The sequence below is a fragment of the Herpailurus yagouaroundi genome, unplaced genomic scaffold, assembly GCF_014898765.1.
Source record: "Herpailurus yagouaroundi ecotype Mexico unplaced genomic scaffold, PumYag 67793, whole genome shotgun sequence".
Lineage (NCBI taxonomy): Eukaryota > Metazoa > Chordata > Mammalia > Carnivora > Felidae > Herpailurus > Herpailurus yagouaroundi.
Window position 1 is genome coordinate 15825348 of NW_024420586.1, and position 17351 is coordinate 15842698.

A 17351-nucleotide genomic window follows, 5' to 3' on the forward strand; every position below is an offset into this window, starting at 1 on the left:
TTTGGGATGAGCACTGGGTGTTGTATGGAAACCAATTTGACAATATATTTCATATATTGAAAAAAAAGAAAAGAAATAGAGTAATATTTAATATACTAATAATATTTAATATATTTGTTAATTATTTAATAAATAAATTTATTTATAAAAATAAATAAAATTTCATGATTATAATAATTGTTTATTAATATATTAATATGTTAATAATATTTAATATATATTAAATAATAGAGTAATATATACTCCAAAAGTATATATTAATTGACCAAGCCTGTCAACTGCTGAGTTGTCAGTCAACAAATATTTGTTAAGTGTCAGCTATATTCTAAGCACTGGGGGCACATGGTGAGTAAAGAGTAGGATATGAATGGGCCATGAGCTCAAGAAGCTTAGAGTTCTATGAAAGAGAATAAACACGTGATTTCAAAGTTAGAAACAATGATGTTTTTATTTATTATATATGCTACTGCCACCATCCTACTGGACACTAGTGTCAGCTCCTTTGCCTGAGTTCTGTAGATTCAAGGCTGACTTTTGTAATTTCTCCCAAATTTCACATAAACGTCTAATTTAGGTGAGTTGAGTTCATGGCATGTGTGGTAGGACCAGGTGTACACAAAATAGAACTTTTATGTTTCTGTAGCGGTCACGTTAGAGAAACTCATGTTATACCCCATTAAACATGCACTTCTTTGTAGTTCCATTTCTCATTTAAATTTTTTTTCTCTCTTAAAGTTAGAATGGAGCATAGAAATCTGCTGAGATGACTCAGTGACCTCCCTTACACTTGAATGTTAGCTTAGTGAGATCGGGCAAGGCTCTAGGTGACAGTAACAGAAGAGAAACTTCCCTTTAGAAGTCAATGGCAAAAGGCCAAGAGGTAGTTCAGTGAGGAAGCCACGGGACATGACACATGACGGCAGCTTAGGTAATTAGGAGGCAGCTGGTGATAATTCAGAAGTGACTCAAAAGAATAAGAATGGTATCTTTGTAACGAGGAGGGACAAAAAAGCCCTGGGCAAAGTCCTTCCTTCTCACCCCACCAACCAGCCGCCTTGCTCCCTTTTCACAAACGGTAAGAAATTGTATCTGGAAGCCCCATATAAGCATGTCTTGTGGTTTTTCCTTGGGATTTTTTTATTTTTATTTTTATTTATTTATTTATTTTTTTTGCCATCCTGAGATACCATAGAGGGTAACTTGGGAAAATTAGGGATTGGTGCCTTGGTGAGACCCATTCCTGTCCTGGCCCATTAGTGACTAATGGCCTCTGTTTTTCCTTTCATGAGATGTACATGTTTCATATTAACTAGCTTTTTAAATTAAAAAAAGAATTTATAAGTTTATTTATTTTGAGAGAGTCAGAGACAGCATGAATGGGGGAAGGGCAGAGAGAGAGGGAGAGAGACAGAGAATCCCAAGCAGGCTCTGCAATGTCAGTGCAGAGCCCGATGCAGGGCTCAGTCCCATGAACCGTGAGATCCCGACCTGAGCCAAAATCAAGAGTCTTTCACGTAACCTGTCAAGCCACCCAGGCACCCCTTTATTAACTAGCTTTTTAAAAAAAAAAAACAAACACTACCTATTAAGATCAGACTATTACCGAATGGACCTTTTTATCTCCCAAGCACATTTCTCCATTGTTCTGGCATTCAATTTCCTTTTCTGTAACAGTCAGATGCTCAAGCTGATAGGGGGCATGAGAATCTATGGTTGCAGATTTCTCATGATCTGTATTGATGATGATAAAGGTAGAACTCTGTAGAGACACTGTAGAGGCCACTTCAAAACTACTTTCCTTTTCTTCCACTTCAGCATGCAGGAGCCAGTGCATTTTCCCCCAAAAGTTTCAAAATAATTTGTCAGGAAGAAGAAAAGCAAGCAGCATGGCAAGTATAGACATGTGGGTAAATACCTCTCTATAGGTTTATAATAATCATCTTAGGTTCTAGACTAGTGAAAATGTAATTCATTTAACCAAATAATTACCAAGGGATTTTTTTTTTTTTTACAGTATATGATATATTGCTCTGTATATAGGAAGCTTACTCCACAGCTGGGGAGCCAAGACCTACTCACTGAAAAGTTAAATCATGATACAAGAAAACCCTCAAATATTTATAAAGCACTTCTCAGTGAATCTATGAAACAGATCTATGGGGAAAGAACTACGATAAATATATAGGCAAGGAAGTTAGAAACTGAGTGTATTATTCAATGTCACATAGCTAGGTGTTAGAGCAGAGATCCAACATGGGTATATCGGATGGCAAAACTTGCTCTCTGAAATGTAATTCAGTACTGGTTTCTGATCCCGCTAATTGCCATTCTCTCTGTCTTAGGACTCCAATTTGTCTGCCATCACCCCAGTAAGGGCTATAGTAATTATCTCTTACTATGTGACAAATGTCCACAAATTCAGTGGCTTAACACAACCCCCATTTATTAGCTCACAGTTCTGTAGATGAGAAGTTCAGCACCCTGCAGGTCTGCGGGTGGTTGGGTTCTCCACTCAGCATATCACAAGGCAGAAGCCAAGGTGCCTACTGGGTTGACTTCTCAAATGGAAACTCTGGGTTGAAATCTTCCCAGCTCATTCTTGTTGGCAAAATACAGTTCCTTGCAGTTGTGGGACTGAGGTTCCTGTTTCCTTGCTGACAGTCATTCAGGGGCTGGTCACAGATCCTAAATGTCCCTGTATCCCTTGCCATGTGGCCCCCCCCTCCATGTTCAAGCTGGCAACATTGCACCAAATACTTCTTGTGCCTTGAATCTCTGAATTCTTCAGTCTCTGTGTTCTAGACCCAGATTTAAAGGGTCATGAGATTGGTTCAGGCCCATCCAGATAATCTTTCTCATAAGGTCAACTTGGGACTTTAATTACCTCTGCAAAGTTCCTTTTGCCATATAATGTAACGAACTCATAGGAGTGACGTCCTATCATATTCACAGGTCAGGTCCCACTTGCACTCAAACGGAGGAGATTATATAATGTCATTGGGGATCATCTTTGAATTCTGCCTACCTCGAGGACTTTAAGATACTATGGAGGAACCTAGCAATTGCGAAACAGGAAAAATATATTTCCTTACAATTGTAAAGAGGGGCACCTGAGTGACTCAGTCAGTTGGGCGTCTGGCTTTGGCTCAGGCTATGATCTTGTGGTTTGTGACTTTGGGCCCCGTGTCGGGCTCTGTGCTGTCAGCCCAAAGCCCGCTTCAGATCCTCTGTCTCCCTCTCTCTGCCCCTCCCCTCTTCTCTCTCTCAAAAAAATAAACATTAAAAAAAAGAGAGAGGACACCTTCCTTACCTCGCCTTGACCCAGTAGGGTCACTGTAAATAGGCATCAAAAAATTCTTTAAAAAATTTTAAGGGGCACCTGGGTAGGTCAGTCTGTTGAGCATCCAACTTCGGCTCAGGTCATGATATCACAGCTCATGAGTTCGAGCCCCGCGTCAGGCTCTGTGCTGACTGCTTGGAGCCTGGAGCCTGCTTCCGATTCTGTGTCTCCCTCTCTCTCTGCCCCTCCCCCACTTGCGCTCTGTCTCAAAAATAAATCAACATTAAAAAAAGATTTTAAAAAATTACATTAAAAATTCTTAACAATTTTTCACTAACAGAAATGTAAACTAAGTGATCTCCAACAGGAAACCCTTATTATGAGAGCCCGAGTTACTGCCCAGCTCCACCAATGGACTCTTAGTCGTAGCTGATGCTGTTGTGTCAAGCAACAATTAGTGTTCCACTAATATTCCCTCCCCACTTCTGGCTCTGCAGCTCATGGGGCAGCTGCCTTCTGGAAGCCCCAGTCATTCTCTGCCTCAGAATTTTCTTGTAGCCTCTCCTGGGGCAAGCCTGAAATGCCAGGGAGTTGATGCCTTGGGACTAGCCCTCAGCCAGTGACAGATAGGAGTTGTTGGGTGAATACCTAAACTTTGTAATCCCTCGGGTAAAAAAGGAAAAAAAAATCCCCTGGGGCATTTTCTACACAGTCTCTCAGAGTCCTCGGATCAGCAAGACTATGATGACATGATATATGTTTTGATATGATATGATATGATATGATATGATATGATATGATATATGATAGTGGTAGCTGAGCTGATTAATATACCCTTCACTGGTTTCCTTTTCTTCCTAGTCTCACTTCCCCTGACATTGTTTTCTGCGATCACCTTGCAGCTGAGTACTTACACTTAAAATTCTCGTCTTGGGTTTTTAGACACATAGAAAAATAGTGGCGATATCTTTGCAATTGGTTTAGTGGAAAAGGGTATGAATGTTGAAGAAAATAGACTTGGATCCCAGACAGTGTGAGACTTAGCTTTAGGTTTTTTATCTGTAAAATGAGGATAATGATCCTTATCTTGTTGCCACTGAATGAGGTAATGATTTTGCGTAAACTGTCTGGCTCACAGAAAACATTTGATAAATCCGAATTCTTTGTTCCTTTCTCTGGAATCCTCAGTATCTTCCTCACTGCAATCCCAAGAACCTGTTGTCATGTTCCCATGCTCTCTGTAGATGTAGCTAACTGAGAGATAGTGGAATAAGCACAATTTTCCACACAACCACATTCTTTTCCTATAAAATCAGAAAATTTTATTGAAAAATAAGCAAACCAAAAATTAAACATCTTTAGAATAAATTGAATGTGTTTAGAACCAGATGCTTATAATACCTAAGATTGTCTTTGGCACTCGACTCTTCTCAAAAGGTTCTTTGTATCTCTGTGGCAGTACGTCTAGACTTGAGAACAAAACAACCAGAGCAAGCATTTGACCGGTTTCTAGGAGGACAAAGCTTTGACTCAACCATAAAGCAGGGTGTTTCTTTTTCTACTTTGGGCATTGACCTGAATCAAGATTCACACCCACATCTTCTAACATGCATCAGTAGGACAGTTACGCCAGAGTACTGACCAAAATACTATTTTTAATGTCAGACTAATCATGCAAGGTATGAAATATCAGAATACTGATACTTCTGGCATCCGATACTCTGGATTGAAATCCCAGCTCTGCCACTTATTAACTATGTGACCTAAGGCAAGGTGACCTCTCTACGCCTTTTTTCCTAATCTGGTATATAGTGATAAAAATGGTACCTCCCTGATAGGATTGATGTAAGAATGAAAAGTGTCAACATGCATATGAAACACTTAAAGCAGCTCCTTGCACAAGCTCTTTACAAATATTAGCTATTGTTATTTTTGCTATTATTATTTGTTTAATGATATCTCCTTGTGATGTTTATCAACAGAGGCAGGTGGAAAATTTTTTCTCCTCCCATAGTGTATGTCTTAGAAGGATGTTGTTCTCAAACTCTTCACTTGTTCTAGAACTGTTCACTTGTCTGTGTCCCCATTAGACTTTCAGGGTCATGTGAAATGCATACACCTTTTCTCTTGGAGGGAATCCTATTAGCCTGCCAGTATTCTGGGATAGCTGACACTTGAGTCTCTCAACTGACTAACACTTAAGTTACTGGTTAACATCTTCTTGAGGATGAACCTTTGCTAACTGCCCAGGGTGGGACCGTGAGAGCTCACATAAATTCTGGGGCAGGGGAAAGTGATGGAGAAGACAGAGAAGAAATCTCCCCCTTCAGGTCCAGGTGAAATAGGCAGAAACTGATAGTAGGGACCTAAGGCTTGTTGGTCAACAAACCTCAGGCTTCTTGGGCTGAACTGGTTCTGTATACGTGTGGTTCCTCCACGAACCTGTCAGTGACATCCAGGCTGTCAGAAGGGGACTAGAAACCAATGACTATTCTATCAGTCTTGTGACAAAGAGTCATGTTACGTGTTGCAAACAAAAGCAGGAGAGCAGAGTTCAAGTTGGGGCTTTGGGTTGGCAGCTGATACTCATGAAATGATTTTATTATTTATGATGAAGCCCCGGCTTTACAAAATGCTTTTGGTGGCTGAAATAAGAAGCAGTGCAACAGCCTTCTCAGATTTACATCTCAGCTCTGGCACCAAGTAGCCACATGACTCTGGGCAAGCAACTCATCTCCCCAGTGCTCTCCTCTCTCATCTGTGAAATGATGTGAGTTTCCTGCTGCTGCTACAACAAATTACCAAAAGCCACCTGGCTCACAAGAGCACAGATTTGTTTTCTTACAGTTCTGGAGGTCAGAAGTCTAAAATCAGTTTCACTGGGCTCAAAGCACGGTGTCGGCAGCTCTGTATTCCTTCTAGAAACTCTAGAGGAGAATCCATTTTCCTGCCTTTTACAGATTCTGGAGCTGCATTCCTTGGCTGATGGCAAGCATAGCATCTTCCCTCTGGTCTCTGATTCATTCCTCACATCCTCTATCTATGCCTCTGAGCCTCCTGCCTCCCTCCAATAGGGACCCCTATGATTACATTGGGCCCACCCAGAATAATATATGCTAATTTCCCCATCTCAGTCTTTAATCAAATCTACAAAGTCCTTTTTACCACATATGGTAATATATTCACAGGTTCCAAGGATTTGTACTGTTGGAGAACGTGATCAAAAAAGACGTGACTGCTAATTGACCGATGAGCTGAACCTGGGCACTCAGAGGCTCCTCACCTCCTGCTCTGTCCTTGGACTGTGGGTTCCACCTGCTTTTCCTGCTCCCAGAGTCTGCTCCAAAGACAAAGCCTTGAGATGGTGATGTAATGTTGAAAACACCTGCACGGTATACGTGACTGAACCCAGTTAGGGTCTCTTTATATAAACTTTTAAGATTTGGAGGACAAGTATGGGAATCTATTCAATATGCTGCCACCCAAGACAAGCCTCATATGGAAGTTCCCTTTGCTTATTATTAAAATTCCCACCTACTGACATGGTGAGGACTGCCTCTTTCTTCGGTCTTGCCCTGCCCTCTGCATACAGGGGCTACTTTCAGATTATATCAGAAAAGCTCCGAGAGGGTTGTGAACCTACAAGTACCTAAATATCTTTGATGGGAGGACCACTATTCATCCTACTACAAATGGATATGAACATTTTTAAAATAAATGAGGTAAATCACATAAGGCACTTGACACATATAAAATGCTTTTGAAGCTATTGTTAAAATAAGTCTGTAAAAATTGATTTTTTTCAAGAAAGACAATCATCAATTTACTACAGAAGGCATACTGAAAAGTTTTCAATCCAAATCAATACTTAGTGAGAGAATATATGTGATCTTTCCTCATTTTCTTCCTTATTCTGAAGAATTAATGTATGCAAATCACATTTTAATAAAGAGTTAAAAATATAAATCTTCAGGGCACCTGGGTGACTCAGTCAGTTGGGTGTCCGACTCTTGATTTCAGCTCAGGTCATGATCTCATGATTCATGAGATCGAGCCCCGCATCAGGCTCTGCACTGACAGCACAGAGCCTGCTTGGGATTCTCTTTCTCCCTCTCTGTCTGCTCCTCCCTGCTTGCACATGAACTCTCTCTCTTTCCCAAAAATAAATAAATAAACATTTTTTAAAAATTTAGTCTTCATCACTAGACACTTTAGCTTTCTATTAAATGAAATGCCAGTTAATAGCATGTCTGCAATGCCTTTAATGACCTATATCACTCCCTGAATGTCTCTTCTGTTATTTTCTCCCTCAAATGAGATAGAACATCTGGATCCCATTCAAGCAGCTGTATTCAACTTTCACTTACCTTTGAGATTATGGTTATGGAGTAAAAGAGGGTTTCATTACACCATGCTTTAGTAGAAAGCCTTGTAGGTGTACGTAAACTGTTTTTTAAAAGCAGGAAGTGGAAGGCATAAGAGACTCTTAGAAACTGAGAACGGGCTGAGGGTTGATGGGGGGTGGGGGGGAGGGGAGGGGGGGTGATGGGTATTGAGGAGGGCACCTTTTGGGATGAGCACTGGGTGTTGTATGGAAACCAATTTGACAATAAATTTCATATATTGAAAAAAAAAAGTCATTTTTATCTGTCCAACTTCAGCTCAGGTCATGATCTCGCAGTTCACGAGTTCCAGCCCCGCGTCAGGCTCCATGCTGACAGTTCAGAGCCTAGAGTCTGCCTCTCTGCTCCTCTGTGCTCATGCTCTGTCTCTCCTTCTCTCAAAAATAAATAAAAACGTTAAAATAAAAAATAAATAAATAAATAAAAGCAGGAAGTGGTAGTGGTGGGAATTAATGGCTTATGTAACTGGGTTGAATACTATAACATGGCCACCAGGTTGAACTTCAGGAACAAAAGGTTAGCTCTCTTGCCGTCAGCATATACAGCACTGACTGTTTCAGTGAAGAGAGCCATCTTGTCCAAAAGCATTCTGAGTCATCCCAGTTTCAGATCTCTCCACAGGGTTGCTGAGGCCTTATTGTGACCACACACTGATAATTCAACTTCCCCATCTGCCCCCTCCAGCATTCTTATTTTTCCTTCCTTTCCATGGGTGTTTACCTCCAAAGAAACTCTGTAATTAAACTCCTGAACACTAAGCTCCATGCCAGGAAACCCAATCTCTAAGAATAACTAAGATGTCCAGGTGTCTCAGGCAGGTCTGACCGGGGAATTCAAACATTGTCATCATATCTGTCTCCAAACTTCTCCATCCTTCCCTAGCTTCTGATTTGATTTTGTTTGTGTTGGCATAATTCTTAGTCAACTTCTTAGCCCAAAATAGTAGAGATAGTCTGTGGCAGCAGCCAGCATACATCATTCACAAGGATAGAAAAGCCTCACTTTCTCTGCTCCCGAGTCCCTAACAATTCCCTCCTGACCCTTCTTTGGGTCAAGTGCCCACCCCATGGGACATACACTGTGTCCAGGAAGATGAAGTCCCCCCTTCGGTCATCCTTATTAGGCAAGGAAAGTGGGGCCACATAACTCATAGAAGCATATAGAGTAGGAGCATGGCAGTTCTCAAAAGAATAGCATATACAGCAGAGAGAAAAGGAACAGAAATCCATTTCTCATCATCACCAGGAGCAAAACGCAGTGGGAATCTTGGCGTGGTACCACACCTCCCTTTCTTCAGCAATTTCACATATCCTTCTTGGAATAAAGTAGGAGCCTAATTTATTAGCCTAATTTAATTTGAAAAATCAAGAAGGATTTATACTCAGGATGCACAGCTAGGGAGTTTCCTAGAGACTGGGTCTGCTTATCTCCTTTTTTGTCTCAGCAAGAGGTGTCTAGGATTTCAATCGCATCTGAGGGTGTTACTCATGACTGCCTACTGGGAGGGTGAGTACTTCTTTGTATTCACCACACTCTGGCTTGACACTAAGAGCTTAGGAGACAGTGGAAGCTAAAGTGGCTGGGAGAAGATACAGAGGCTCAATTTTCTTTATTCTCAGTATCCAGTCAATCCCAGGCAACCATTACCTGTTGCTTCTTTATCAAACCCTCCATCTTTCCAAGAGTGGAGCACATTACAATTTACTTGAACAATGTTCTTAAAAGAGAAGGTACTTTCCATAAAGGAAAGCTTTTACTCTCTCTTTCTCTGTCTCTCTCTCTCTCTCTCTCTTTTTTTTTTTTTTTTTTTTTTTGCAACTGATCTCTCTTCTTCCAGCTGTGAAACTGATTAAGGGGGAAAAAAGCAATAGGAGGGAATGGTTGATTACCCATGGAAAATGTTCTTTCTCTTTTGAATTTTCTCTCAAATTGTGGAGGGAGAGGAAGGGAGTTGGAAAACGTTCAAGAAACAGGTTTATGTGAAACAAAGAACATCATTTCCTGGTATATGAATATTCATGGTCCCCTTCGCATTGCTTCCCCGGCAGAGCACAGGCATCAGGAGGTAGATGAGAAAATGTGGGAGAAACTTGAAGATTCAGATGGGATAAAGGAAGGCGAACCAGCAGGCTGGGAAAGAGAAAAGGGGAAAGAGTAGAGAGGAGAAGATTTTGATAAGTTTCAAAGAGCATGATGGAGCCACAGACACCCGGTGGAGGAGTCTGAGAGAGGCAGAGAGGGGGAGAGCAGGTGTTTAAACAGCTTATTCCTCATTGCCTCACCTCTTTAATTACATGAGTAAAAGAGTACACGCCTGAATTACATTTTTTTTTTTTGTCTCAGGCAAAGTCCAGTCAGAAAAACAAACCACCACATTTTAACGCAGGGAATTTCATACCAGGAATTTGTTACATGGATGATGGGAAAGTGCAGAATCCCAACATGGGTGTGGAGGCAACATAGAGATTAACATCTACAGGAAGTGCTTACCACCCTCAGTGTTGGAGGGACACCGGAAGGAGGTGGTATAACTCGAGCCCAGAAGCCAGGGCCATCTGGCGGGCTAAAACTACGGTGGCGATGACCAGCAGGAGCTCATGCCATAGAGGGAAAGGCTGACTGGTAGCAGCCGGAGCCTTCATGGAAATGCAGCCACTTCAGAGATGCCACTTGAAGCAGAAAGCTGGCGGGAAAAACACTTTGGCTTCTCTCCTGCTCCTCATCCTCCCGTTTGGCCGACCACACCGGAAGCCAGAGGGCCAAGGAGCCCAGCAGATAGAATTCTGAATTGCTCCCTGAAATGGAGCAGAGCAAGGAAAGGGTAGGGAATAGATCTCAGAGCAAAGAAGCAAAGAAGTGGCCCGTGTTGGGGTTGTCTAACTGTGTCTCTTTGAATCCACCTCTGTGGGCAATGGAATCATGCAGCCGTCTGTCCTTTACGTGGGTTACTCATGATCCAAGAGCAATGGAAAAGGTCACAGTTTAATACCTTTCCTTCAGTATTAAGTGAAAAATAATGTTACTTCACTAATGGTCACAATTCTGTAGGCTGTCTCAAGTGGTTCATAAATAAACAACCACAGCGGGTCGTGCTTCTCTTTTGGTTCCTCTCATTCCTGTATGCCTCCTGCTATTTCTGCTTTTACCTCTTCATTAACTCTAGCTGTCGTACAACCACCTTTGTGCCGTTGGTCAGCTTTGATCTCATACTGGGGTTACCACCCTACCCTCCTGTCTCTTTCGTGTCCTGAAGACAGAGTAGTAGTCAGGAAAAATGCTAAATCTGGCTTTTGGCATCTGCCCCATCTGATACACCTTTGTTTTGACCCTATTTACATAGCTAGCCTGCAGGATGCCGTGTCTGCCTAGGAATACTATAGTCACCCAAACGTTTTGCTATATTTGTTATATTTTTACTTCCTGTATTTGTATTTGGTATGATGTGGGATGAGGTTGACAGAGTTAGGCTTTTTTTTTTTTTTTTTTCTGGTATCTGGTTAGAAGTGTTGCCAAATTGCTTGGATTGCAAATCCCAACTTTACTATTTCCTAATTGCACGACCTTGGCCAAGTAAGTTAACTGCTATGGGTCTCAGTTTCCTCAGCTGTAAGTGTACGTATACGAATAGAAACTACTTTAGGGGTTCCTGGCTGGCTCAGTCGGTAGAGGGTGTGATGCTGGATCTCCAGGTTGGGTTTGAACCCCACGTTGGGTGTAGAGATTACTTAAAAATAAAATCTTAAAAAAAAGAAACTGCTTTTTTATAGGGATTGAAATGTTATAATCAAGTGAATTTATTTGTATATTGAATTATATGTGTGTGGGGGGGGTCTGTGTTTACACACACGCATGTATCAATTCATATGTACATATATGTTTGTCTATATATGTATGTGTGTATATATGTGTATGCACACATACACATATGTGTCTTAGAAAATTGGCACGATGTAAGTATGCTATAAACATCAACCATCATTATTGCTATTATTCTTCTCAATGAGACTGTAAAATGCTGCTCAGCCTGTCAAAAGATATTTAATGGTTTTTACCCAGCACAGAGTCAGGGCTTGTTAAAAATTGCTACTTGAGGGGCGCCTGGGTGGCGCAGTCGGTTAAGCGTCCGACTTCAGCCAGGTCACGATCTCGCGGTCCGTGAGTTCGAGCCCCGCGTCGGGCTCTGGGCTGATGGCTCAGAGCCTGGAGCCTGTTTCCGATTCTGTGTCTCCCTCTCTCTCTGCCCCTCCCCCGTTCATGCTCTGTCTCTCTCTGTCCCAAAAATAAATAAACGTTGAAAAAAAAATGTTTAAAAAAAAATATTCATCACTTTTTCTTTCATCCCACTATTAGGATTTATTCAATTCCTAAAACTTTTTTTGTCTTAGGCTCTTCTGACAAAATCCCAGCGTCTTCACCCTTTTCCACTCTTTTTAATATAAAAAAAATTTGTTAGTTCACAAACGAGAGCTTTTATTTATCCATTACAAAAATACTAGGTTAAACATTTAGATTTATGGATTTCTTGCAGTAATGCTGCAGGGGCCACAACCCGTAAGTTGAGAAGATATCTTATCTTAAGGGTAAGGTAGCCCTTAGCAGCTAAGCATCTTCTTTATTATTATTGTTATTATTATATATAATAGGTATACATATGTATATATGTATGCTATATTATGTGTTGTTATTATTATCATTATTAAAGTGGTGGTGTTGGCACAAGGGATGCATCTGGAACCCTTACCAAATCTCCACTAATTCACTTAATAAATACGGGCTGTGCCAGGCGATAGGCATGCACACAGGCATGGTGATAAACAAAGGAGACTTTTATTCTGCCCTTAAAGAGTCTGTCCCTAATTTGAGTAAAATAGGCTTAGATTGCAGGTGTTTAACTGGGCGTCTCTTCTCCTATTAGTAGATCATGAAGGCTTTCTGTGGCAAACAAAATGGCTCAAAAGCAAAATGCATGATAAAATCTTATTAGAATGTAACATAGTGTAATGGTTAAGGGCATAGATTTGAGTGCCAGATTGCTTGGATTTGATTCTTAACTCTGCTACTTCCTAGCTTGGTGATCTTGGGCAAGATATTTAAGTATTCTATGCCCCAGTTTCCTCATCTGTAAGATGAGGTGATGATAATCGTCCCTACATCATTGGATCAATATAAGGATAAAGTAATTAAAGGCATGTATAACAGTTCTTGGTACCTAGTAAGTTGTATGTAAGTGCTTGTTAAGTAAGGAATGCAATTTTTAAGAAGATATTCACTGTTATGGCCATTGGTTTATATCAGATCAATAAAATTTTGTTATCTTTCTGGAGTAATGTCAGAGTCAGGTGAATGGGTCCGCTAAAGGCATATATTACATGAGAGTCTTCCTGTTTGAACATAAATATATCAGGGGGAGAGAGGCAAAGAGAGCACATCCAAATATCCTCAGAGACCAAGGTTATTTTGTAGAATCTCAGAACTTGATTGGATCTTTAGGATGGTGTCGTTTAGCACCTCCATTTCACAAATGAGGAAACCAAGACCAGAGATGTCAAATGATTTGTGTATGATCACACAACTAGAGAGTAGCTTACTGACTAGAATTGTCTTGCCCCTGTGGCCTGGAGACCCAGTTCTTATTTGTGAGTGTCTTGGGCCATCCCTGTGTCTCCTTATAACTTATCATAGAGTCAGGGGCTATAGGCAGAAACCCAGCTCATAATAAAATTGTGCATACCCTTCACCCTGTTTGTTTCTCCTCTCTGTCCTCTTCAGCGATTCATACTATTGCACATCTGTTTAATGTGGAGTGGTGTGTGGATGCCCGATCCAACAATTCTGATCCTTATTCAATAGCACTCTCTGACCTTGGAGATAATCCTAATGAAACTTACCTTAATTTTGCTCGAAAGAGATTCAAGGTAAGTCTCCTATTTCCTGATTCAGATGTTCCCTAGACCATTAAAACTGAGGACTAGATTTCAGTGAATGAAGAACCGCACTTGGCCAGAACAACAGTGACAAAAGTTGACTATCAGGGGGACAGTTCTGTAGTTTCTAAGAATGTGGGTACAGAGGAAATGTCTCCCACCTCCCAACCCCTCGTGTGGAGGATCTCTAGAAGTTTTCCAGCTCCTTAAGCTCACCTGTGGAACCCGGAGTAACTCAGGCTCACCCATGACAATGCCCACCATCAAAGAAAGACAGGAACACACATCCAGTCAAACAAAGTTGGGCTTATTACTTACTGCGGCAAAAGAGGCCTTGCACCATGAGAAAGTCTGGGACATTCCGGGAAGGTGTTAACAGAGGCTTGTTAATAGAGGACATGGACTTGTGTAAGGTGGTTCCGGAGGGGTTTAAGAAAGCAAAGATCTGCTCTGGATCAGGTATGTTCAAGAATTGGGGGTCTTTCTAGGATTGGGTATCTTAGGAATGTTTCTCCAGGAGGCAGAAGGAATAGAATGGAGCTAAATCTGTAATCGGTAAAGAAGCAGCAGTCACTTGTGTTGTTGTCCTGGCTGAGACATAATTCTGGAGTGGTTTTATTTTTGTCTCACTCCACCACAGTCACAGAATGACCTCGTCTGATGCGGGTGTTCTATGCACTTGGTTATGTGAAACAGGGAACACTCCGGCCTCGGTGTTAGTACGAGGCTGGCCACTGACTGACAGCTGTCAGAGATGCTTTTCTTCTCTCTTGCCTACAACATCTGAGGGGTGGCCTATGTCTGCTAACCACCATTCTGTGAGAAGCCAGGTGCACTGGGAGTACTCAGCAGTCTTCCAGGGGCAGCCCTTTGGGGCATCCATGGCAAGCCCTGCTTCCCTTCCAACAGTGGCTAAAGCTTCCTACACTCAGAGGGAGAAGCTCCAAGTAAGTCATCCTCATGTGCTCAATGGCTTGGGAGGATGGCCGAGTCAAATTACTATACACCCAATTGCAAACGTGTTTCCTTGTGTTTAGCAGAGTATAAGAAAAGCCCCTTAATTTTGCAGAAATGATTCTCCTCGGGCTATCATGAAGAAAATACTTGCATCAAAGAAAACAGAAATTCTTTTTCTGTAATGTCTGGGATAATTTTCCTTTTGTGTTGTCCGTTGTTTGCACAGTGATGTGTAAGGAAGGCAATGTGACCATACTAGGTGGGCTGACACTGTCATGCTCTGCCTGGATTTCTCTGGACCACTTTTACTCTGTGCTCCCACACCTTTCTGTGTGTTTTCACTTTTGATTTCTGAGACCTGCGTTTCTTCCTCAGAGGACCACTCTGGGGCTATTGGAGTCCCTTTGTCCACAAACTCAGAGAACTGAAAGGGCCTGATGGCTACCTCTCTGAGGGCAGCCCTAGCCAAAAACTGATGGGGGCAGACCATGAAAGCCCATCCTCCTTGTCTTGAGTCAGAATGAACTCTGACGTGTGACTGAGTGTCCACAGTTCCTCGGCAGCATCAGGTGGGAGCTACCCTCTATATACAAAAAAAAAAAAAAAAAAAAACCAGCCTGTGATCACCCTCCTTCTTTGACTTGTTCCTCTTTGGTGATCTATTACCCATCTTCTGACCAGTCTCTTCCTGGAGCACATGCACCCTCATCTCAAGATCTACCTGCTTCAGGGGACCCCAGCCTAAGACGTCAGGCATGTCCAGAATACATTTGCAAAACAAAGTACTGTGGTCCTTTCCAAACCAAAGGGAGAAAGTGCTTCAGACCCTTTTAGGGCATCTTCTACTTGGCTGATTTCCTTTATTCGATCCTCCCTTACAACTATTTCAGTGTATCAGTTAGTACTTCCCATGATACCTCAGCCACGTAAATGTTTTCAAATTGAGAAATATCTATTCCAAGTCTGTATCTCTTTCTAGAGAGGGAATACCTATGGCCCTATACACTGGAAAGTTTATAAATAGGTAGTCCTGCATTTGAGAGCCTACCAGTAATGTGTGTGTGTGTGTGTGTGTGTGTGTGTGTGTGTGTGTGTGCGTGTGTGTGCGTGTGTGTGCGTGTGTGTGTGTGTGTGTGTATTTTACAGAATCCTGAAGGAGGCCTATATGTGGCTGTGACTCGGTTGGCAGGCATCACTGGTATTGTCATCACACTGTGCCTCATATTAATTATCACCTCCTCCACCAAAACCATCCGGAGATCTTACTTTGAACTGTTTTGGTACACACACCATCTCTTTGTGATCTTCTTCATCGGGCTCGCCATCCACGGAGCTGAGTGAGTGTTTAATTTCCACTGTCGAGTACTTTAAGTCCTTCAGTTTCCAGGTGTGATGCTGTTAGAGGCACAGTGGCCTCCTTGTCTACGTGTGGTCAGCCTGTCTGCTGATAGAATATGAGGGGACAACAGGGGTCAGTTTGAGAGAGACCACTCCGCAACATTTTAGTTTCTTCTGCCTGATTCATAGCTATTATTTCTTTAGTTATTTAATAGTAGCTATTATTAATGCAGTTATTTCTAGCAAGCTTGAAAAATGCACCAAAGTTTGAGTGTCTTTGCAAGTGTATAAGGCATGTTAAGGGTGCTGGAGGGGTCTTGGATGTCTGCAGTGATGTTTCTTATGGTTTAATTGCTAGGAAATTAGTCCAACTCCCAAACTTGAGGGGCTAATGATTAAGCAGGTGAAAGCGTTTGCTGTAGTTCAATGAGTTTTGATTCAAGCTGGACATTTATTGATTGCCTACCATGTTTGAGGGCTGATCTCAGGTACTGTGGGGGAATACTAGAAGGAAAAATACATGGTTATTGCCTTCCAGCCTTCTAATATGATAAAGGTAAGAGCTCTCTTCTATTGAGCACTTGTTATAGACATGAAATGTTTCTTTTTGGTAGAGATGCTCTCACATCCCCATTTCCTGGGGGAGATTGTAGACAAGGAAACAGACTAACAGAGGTAAAATATGTAGCCCAAGTCACCCTGTTTGTAAGTGGCACAGCTGCTCTAAGGCAGGCTCTGACAAATACTCTCATAGAGACTCAGTGCCTGCATGTGTGGTTGGGACAGTTCCCTTATTGGGAATCCTATTTAATATCAGGTTTCCTTTTTATGCTATTTCACACCAGCTGGTTCTCACACCTGCACACGAAAGTAGGCGTGGGGAAGTTCCCTGGTGGGTCTGAGGCTCTATAGCTAAGCATGAAGGGAGTAGATACTCAAGGCTCAATGACTCTGCTGAGAGCCAAGTTGGCCTAGAGGTGATTAAGACCTGAGTGTGAAAAGGGGAAGGGCAGGAAGGAGCAGCACTGAGCAACTACTTGTGTGCATTCTTAATCCACTTGCTGACTCCGACCCCTGATCAGCTCTTAAGCACCGGGAAATCTGTGTAGACAAAGAATCTCTTGACTTTCCTAAAGCAACTGAAAATCTTTAAATGGGATGTGGTCATAATCCAGCTGTTTCAGAGAATCCTAGAGAAAACAAAATGAATCTCTCCCCATCTCTAGTTTAGTAATTCCGGCACTTTATGCTTGTACAGTTTCTCAACTATACATTTTCCTTTGGAGCAGGCAGAGGAGACGGATTTACCCCACTCTCCATCTGACCAGAATCTGCTACGTACATTGGTTGGCTGATTGCTCACAGTCTCCTGGCCAGGCAGAAGCTGAGCTAGGATTAATATCCAGGTTTTCTGACTTCTGGTCCTGGCAGTGAGAAGACGGGAGAATG

At 42.0% G+C, this 17351-nt stretch overlaps 1 protein-coding gene across 1 annotated transcript in view; it reads left to right on the top strand.

Annotated features, from left to right (window-relative positions):
• CYBB (cytochrome b-245 beta chain) overlaps window positions 1-17351 on the top strand; it is a 38783-nt gene that overhangs the window by 6341 nt on the left and 15091 nt on the right. The window contains exons 4-6 of the mRNA XM_040468822.1: window positions 10847-10874; window positions 13366-13598; window positions 15711-15901. Coding sequence (XP_040324756.1) covers window positions 10847-10874; window positions 13366-13598; window positions 15711-15901 — 452 coding nt within the window. The remainder of the gene's footprint in view (window positions 1-10846; window positions 10875-13365; window positions 13599-15710; window positions 15902-17351) is intronic.